Source organism: Acipenser ruthenus, chromosome 41 (assembly GCF_902713425.1).
Source record: "Acipenser ruthenus chromosome 41, fAciRut3.2 maternal haplotype, whole genome shotgun sequence".
Taxonomy (NCBI): Eukaryota; Metazoa; Chordata; class Actinopteri; order Acipenseriformes; family Acipenseridae; genus Acipenser; species Acipenser ruthenus.
The window spans coordinates 465,950-473,633 of record NC_081229.1 but is presented as its reverse complement, the minus strand read 5'-3'; the positions used below and the strand labels follow the sequence as shown (position 1 = coordinate 473,633).

Here is a 7,684-nt window from a genome sequence, read left to right as displayed (position 1 = left end):
ACTTATTTGTGAAAAAGAAACAAGTAAATAAATAACTATCTTAATCAAAACACAAAATTCCCCTCCCTGCTAGGATCATATTGGTCATGATGGGAGTGATTCATGTAACTGTATCAGTGCGGTAATGGGCCTTCAGCTTCAAACAGGACTTTCTGTTTTCTTATTTATTTTATTAGTTGTTTTTGTTGGTCTGTAATGTGGTGTCATTTCATCTGCAAATCCCTAATGAATCCCACAGGAATAACACCTGAATATCTTCTGCACTTCCTCTGAGTTCAGAAGTCATTCATTTTGAATTCAGCCCCCTGTTAATTCCTGCAGATTCATTCCATGTTTCTTTGTAACACATGATGTTGATCACATGTATCAGGCATGCATTCAAACAAGGGGTTGTCCGAAGTGTTCATTCAGGCATTCAAATTATTAACATCGTGTTGAGCAATTAATATGTCACTTTCTAATTTTAGTCCCAGTCTTCTCAAAAATAACCAATTGCACTCAACTGATAACTCTCTCACCATCCAAAACTAGGCTGTAGTTTTATACAGTGTGTTACATAAAACCATATAGTCACAGTGTATTTGAAAAGACCCTCATTTTTAAGGAGTAGTCTACAGGCTTTGTACAGGACCTCTAATACTTAGGGAGCCATCTCCTATATTGTAGGTGATTTAGGGAATCCGTCAGAAATTGCATCTATGATTTAAAGAAGCAGTTCTGGATTCTAATTTTTTTTATAACATTTAATTGATGATCCTTAATGATTAGGGAGTCATCTTTATATTTTCAGATGTCCCCTATTTTTTAAAGGGGCAGATACAGATTTATAAAAGACTACGTGATTTGCTAGGAGTGTTTCCTCCTCTGATTTGGCAGAACTTTACAGAATTATTCAGAGATGATCCCTAATATTTAGGGAGTTGTCTTATGTTTCCTTCTGTACAGCCTCCTTGTTTCCAAGGAGACGTTACAGAGTATAGGCGTGCTCTTAAATACTAGATTAACCTACTTGAATCTGCAAAGTCACGGACTTCAGACTTCATTAAAAATGAGAATTGCGTGTCTTAACTGCTGCTGGTGGACCCACAGAATTACAAACTGCTGTTTTCCCAAATGTCATGTTTCTGTCTGCTGTTTTATATAACATGCCATACAGTATCATAGTGGAACAGTACCATAGTCTAAGTTTCAATTACTGTTTAATTCCATAGTAACTACATTTCGATGGCTAAAGCGTCATTATCACTAATATAAAACAAATGCAAACTTCTTATAGATTCAAAATGGATTCAAAAGTTGAGCAGCATATCATATGTTAGTTTAATGTTACTCACAATGTTCCTTTAGTTCATGTTGCACTCAATTTAAGTCAACAAAAATCACATTCAACAGGGTTAAAGATTAAAGGTTAAAGGGTTAGGGATGTTTAAGAGTTGTAACAGATTTATTACATGTAACAGATGTATTCAATATCCAAACAGCTGAAGTACATCCTTACTGGACAAGCTGTACTGCGAATGTATGTCATTTTATCCATGATTGTGCAAGGTCCAACAGGAGTACAGTTATCAGTAAAGGTGTGAGGGTCAAAACTGTTGTACTCGTCCAACTGAATGTAAACTTTCTGTGCAGATATTAATGGATTGCTTGTTCTCCACTGTAAGCATTAAAATGTAACATTTCAATCAGTTTGTTGTATGAGATATTTTTGGGGTGTGATGGGAGCTGCTGTAGACTTGGTTTTACCTCTGCATTATGGATCAGAAGACCAGAATTAAAGCAGAGGGAACACATAGCCCTCTTTTCAGGAACAGTGGCTTCTTGGGAGACACAACAATTCCAGTTGAATGTCTATTAAGCAAAGTGAATGATTGTGATATCATGAAAGGGTGCTGCTTTGTGACGAGTACACTTTTCTGTGACTTATCATTTGAGTTGTTAGTGGTATAGGTGTTTACAGGAAACCTTAAGGGGGGGGGGGACAGTGTTTTTAATGTGGCCGACACCTCCGTGACTCATGCTACACATTGTTAGGTAATTCGATTAGGAAAATCAATTGTGTTTTTTACAATAAATATCCCTTTTCTGCTGTTAAAAGCTGTCTGTAGGAGTAAACTTTAAAACAAACATCGTTGATGAGTAACTTGTTTTTTTTGGGGGGGGGGGGGGGGGGGTGCCACAAACTGACTCATGTCTGCCACATGTTGTTATTTAATCAAATTGGGGATTATAGTTTGCTAAATGTGACCAGTTCTGAGAAAAGCTGTCCACAGTAAAGAAAGAGGGGCTCTACTTGTCCTCATTGAAATGCATGATTCTGATAAACTATGCGATTTAGACATACAAAGAGAATATTCAGTTCAATGCCAAGCATGCTGTGCTTTGGGGGGCATAGCTGAAAGCCTGCATGATTCCTGTGGGTGGTGAGTAAGATGTTTTCTTTGAAGGTTTGAATGTAGCCGACTCCTAGCTGAGTCATTGGGCATCTCATTGTTCAGAAAATACAATAACGTTGTCTTGTTTGAGAAGTGTGCCATTCCCTGTCACTTACAAAATCTACACAGAGAACACAGGGGCGCAATCAGTGAAGATTTTATTTCTGTCAGGTACAAAGACATTTTTTTTTTTTTTTAATTTGTAGATGTAGTTGCCACGAGCGATGGGACAATGTCAGGCAACTTCTTAGTTTTAAATACATCTCAAACACCAAGCTCTACATTTTCTCACATCTTTACAACCCCATACAGTCCCGAGATGTTTAACACATATAGGATACATCCATATTCTAAACTACAGTATGCATACCGTAGTTTAGGAGAAACAAGACTGCTGTGATCTTATGAAAGAAGAGAGCACGAACATGTTTTCCTATCAAGTTTGGTCCTGTAATAAAGTCACTGTATTTCTCATAATGGGTCAGCTAAAGCTTTAGCTTCTTAGCTGTTTAAATCAATGATCGATTTGAATAAAGTTTGATATCAGTTCTCTTCTAGACTGTTGTGGTGTTCATTTCATATAAACACAGTTTATTCCATCAAAACAGACCTGAAACAAACATCTTTAAATACCTCATGAGGTAATGAGTGTGACTAGATCTCTTTGTTTCCGAAGTAAAGTCTGACATCTAGTGGCGGACAGTTGAAATAATTTAGATGAAATACAAGTGTCTTAAAGACATAACATTTTTGTACTTTAACATGTGAGCTGTGTGTTTCCTTATGAAAATGATCTGAAACATCATTGTGTTGTCAAATTGATATTATTATTATAAATAAACTAACAGTACATTCCCTATTCCGTTCCAATGCAGTGATCATGAGTCTGATTGAGTGTGACAGAGGTTCAGTGGAGAGTGACACCTTCCTCTGGACAGCCAGGCCTGTGTAAGGGAAAGGGTGCTGTCATTATAATAGAAGCGATAACAACGATAACATAACAGCGATGTCTACTCTAGCTACATTAGAAGGCTTTAGAAATGCTTTTTCATTGTTATTATTATTATTTGTTTATTTAGCAGACACCTTTATCCAAGGCGACTTACAGAGACTCCAAAAACTTCAACATCTTCTTAAAGACAATGAAAAAGACTCCTTGTCGAAACGCATGTCATTGAATATATTACATAGCTTTTAGAATTTCTAAATTCAGCACGCTTGAGTATTTAATAGTGATGGATGATACATTGTAAGGCTGTAATTCCATCAAGGGGCGGTGGTGACATGACAAACTACAAGAGCTCAGCAGAAATCCACAGAATGCAGCTTTCCCTGCTGGCCCTGCACTGTACTCACCTCAGTGATCCATATCCAATCTGCGCATTGACAGCAGCTGAGCACGCGGGGTCGGGTTCCACTCCTGGACTCTGTGCAATGCAAACACGGGGTTTATTATTTCATTGTTAAATCTGAGCTATTTTTATAGATTTTGTTTTACGTAAAACGTAACTCTTAATACTCACATAAACGTTTTACTGTGACGGCTACATTTTGGTTTGTGGGCTAAAATGTGATAAAGAAACAGTTGATTATTATTATTATTATTATTATTATTATTATTATTATTATTATTATTATTATTATTATTATTATTATTATTATTAGCAGTAGTAGTAGTAGTGATGTCACGTACCTATAAGAATCAGTATCCCTAAAAAAGCCAGCACTCCCGCAGCCACCAGACCCCAGAGACGCAGCGTGACATAGTCTGCAACAGCAGGGGGAGACAGTGAGTGGAAACCACGCTGCCCACATATAATGAAATACCCCCAATATAAAGGGATGAAGTAGTTTGCAATAGTTCTTTGGGATGCTTATAAGCAACTTTTAGGGTTTAGGGTTAGTAAAACAGAGGTATTATAAATAAAAAGGCTGTATATCGTATAGTATTTTGGACCCTTAAGTTCTGTACTGTTACTGTAGTCGTATTACTGAAGTAATTTTATGTAAGAAATAAAAATGTGCATTTACCGTATTCAAACGCCGTGTTCTGCTCAGATTGTCTTCCTAAAATGAAAACAGAATTAAAATGCATTTATATTATCTTTCTGACTCTGTCTTTCCTATGCAGAAAGTGTACTGAAAGCATTCTCTACAAGCAAAGCTAATGGCAAAACCATCTTAGCAGCTTCCCTTGCACCCTCATTCACCCAATCAGTGTGTCATGCAGCACAGTAGCACTCAGCCAGTAAGACAAACCGACTCTACAGCGATATCCTTTCCACTGTGTGACCTGGTATTTTCAATGGACACTGTGTCTGCCTCTGCCACTGCTGTCCATTTGACAGTGTACTGGCCGGGTCTGCTTTTGACCAGGAGGGTAAAATAAGTACATTTGGTGAAGCATAAAGAATCTGTGAAAGCTTGGTATAACACAGTAAAACCCCATTAAAAACAAAAGCGTGCTTACCTAGCATGACAAAAGCATGTAGTGGATTCAAAAATACACTGAACAAACAAACGCAAGTCCATTTGTATTCCGCATATCAGGCAACGGTATCTACCTCTTGTTGCATTACTCATTTGTGTGCTGTTGGGGGCGCTGTCTCCCCTTCCTGGAGTCGTGCTGAGGAGTGTCGGTGTGGACTGTGTGTTGCTGGATGTGAAGTTACAGGAGGAGGTTTGCAGCATGACGGTAATCACTAAGGACAGAGAAAGAATATTGCTCTTAAATAAAAATACTTCAATGAATTACTACTAGAAGATGTAATATTTAAACACAATAAGTTTCTTTGCTCATTGTGAAGAAAAAAGGTTATTTCTACTGAGATGATGCAGTAGCTCTTAATTAAACTTTCTGAGTTATTTATTTGAACATTTTCAAAATCCACGTTTTTGCTGTTTTAGGATTTCTTTTTTTTTTAAAAGGTGCTTACTTTAACCCTAACCCTAACCCTAACTCTAAATGCTTTAAGAATCTAACCCTAGGTTTCTACAGGCTCTATTCTAGACCCCTCTACTCAGTAGCTGATTGTCAGACTCTGAAGCCTGAGTGTTTTTTGCTGTCGATCCAGTAGCTTCCTACACGAGCTACAGGGCCGGCCATGAATAATGTATCACAAGAGCTGCCTGACTTTCCATGCTTCCAGTACTATTTCCGTCCCTTGGGTTTCAGTTAAGCTGCAATACGACAGCTCTGAGCATTGAGCAGGGAATATTCACTGCACTAGTCTATATATTACAGAAGCACCTACTGTACAATACCATTTGGTTACCTGCTTTCAGCTCTATAATGAAGTCTGCCTTTCCTGACTAACCCTTATGAAAGTTTCCCCATAGTAAGCATGGTAAAGCATAGGTAAGCATTGTAAAGACCAAAAAAGCTATGGTAAAGCATATTAATAAACATGGATAAAATATGGTAAAGGCATTGTATAACCATGGAAAGACATAGTAAAGCTACAACAATCCCATGGTAAACTTGTATAAGGAAATACAGTTGAAACAGAGAGATGCAGCTTTTATATATAACAGAATATATGTCAGGAATTTCATAATTATGCCACATGGGAAATGCTCCTTTACACAAAAGTGTTCTATAGATAGACAGACAGACAGACAGACAGACAGAGATAGATAGATAGATAGACAGACAGACAGACAGACAGACAGACAGACAGACAGACAGACAGACAGACAGATAGATCGATCGATCGATCTCTTACATACCGAGCAGTGCAGTGCAGAACTCCATGTTCGTGTTGATGTCAGGTAGGAGCACACTTCTCTCTGAGCCCTGACTCTGACCAACACTCCATGTCCTTTTGTACCAGTGATTAACTAGTCATGCATTTTTAAAACACAGCAGCTCTAACAGGTGTTCCATTGTCATCTAGCCTGCAACCTCCCGGCATGGAAATAAAAAGGAAGCGCCCTTTCTCTTAGGGGGGTGAGGGAGGGAAGGAGGGAGCAGTTCAGCCTCCATGCTTCAAGCCTGCCCTGGACTGGATGAGGGAGCACCCTTTCTCTTAAAGGGGTGAGGAAGGGAAGGAGGGAGCAGTTCAGCCTCCATGCTTCAAGCCTGCCCTGGATTGGACCAGGGAGCACCCTTTCTCTTAAAGGGGTGAGGAAGGGAAGGAGGGAGCAGTTCAGCCTCCATGCTTCAAGCCCTCCCTGGACTGGACCAGGGAGCACCCTTTCTCTTCTGGGGTGGGGGGGTGAGCAGTTCAGTCACATAAAAATACAAAAAGAAATGAATAACACATTTTCCAGCTCTTCTTGTACTGATGTAGAACTTTATTCAGTAAGTGTTAAACATGTTTCCATGACATGACGCATCGAATGGGAAGACACAGCACCCGGTCCAGGTTATTACGTTTTCACGCCAGTACAAGTTCAGTACCCTCTTAAAGGGTACTTCTGCTTTAGTTAACACCCTAATTGTTAAGGTTTACATCTTGCACTGGAGAAAAAGCTTAGTAAACCAGACCATTAACATCATTGAAACAGAAAGTTTACAACAAAAAAAGAAATGATTTCATCCAATGAGTGCTGTGCATCTCTGTCTGTAAACCTTGTCATTCAACTGTGAGACCCAAACCGCTGCTTTAAAATGCAGTTTAGTTACAGTAAAAAAAGACAGTATACAATGCAGTAGCAGCATTGCTGTGGCATCGCTGTGCAGTTGTTGTTATTTTCATGTCATGGTACAAAGAAAATTAATATACAGGAAGAAAGAAATAATCATTGAACCGTGTGTTAATATAAAAGCAGTCTCAGTCGAATATATCTATCTATATCTATCTATCTATCTATCTATCTATCTATCTATATATATATACACACACACACACACACATAAAGGTTTGATTTCAGGCACCCCCAGGCATTTCAGATCCCCCCCCCCCAAATAGTTAAGAAGTGCATTCATATCATACATTAAGTACTACATATTGTTTTCATGCATACATTGCACAATACACATACGCATATCTCAAGCAGAGAGACCTTTACTACCCTTACCAAAAAGTACTGTTTTAATGACTACTTAGTTACTATAATCTTTGCACTACCAAACAGCCAAGAACATAACTAGTAAGATGACATGCTTCCCATGATTAGCACTTGTTCACTAGAGGATTGCCAAACAATGTTTTAAAAGCCATTTCCTCCATTGTGTTAGCACTATAAACACCAACACGGTTTCCTGCTTTTTTTTTTACTTCATTTTATTTTTGAGATTTCTTACT

At 38.4% G+C, this 7,684-nt stretch overlaps 1 protein-coding gene across 1 annotated transcript; it reads right to left on the bottom strand.

Moving 5' to 3' along the window:
- Positions 1–2,272: 2,272 nt before the first annotated feature.
- On the bottom strand, positions 2,273–6,496 carry LOC117972153 (phospholemman-like). The gene is made up of 7 exons (XM_059011256.1): positions 6,165–6,496; positions 5,000–5,137; positions 4,467–4,502; positions 4,129–4,203; positions 3,959–3,998; positions 3,792–3,862; positions 2,273–3,379 (listed from the first exon to the last, which is right to left on the bottom strand). Exons 1-6 carry the CDS (start codon positions 6,187–6,189, stop codon positions 3,793–3,795), a joined length of 384 nt encoding a protein of 127 aa, XP_058867239.1. The 5' UTR covers positions 6,190–6,496; the 3' UTR covers positions 2,273–3,379; position 3,792.
- Between the last annotated feature and the right edge of the window lie 1,188 nt (positions 6,497–7,684).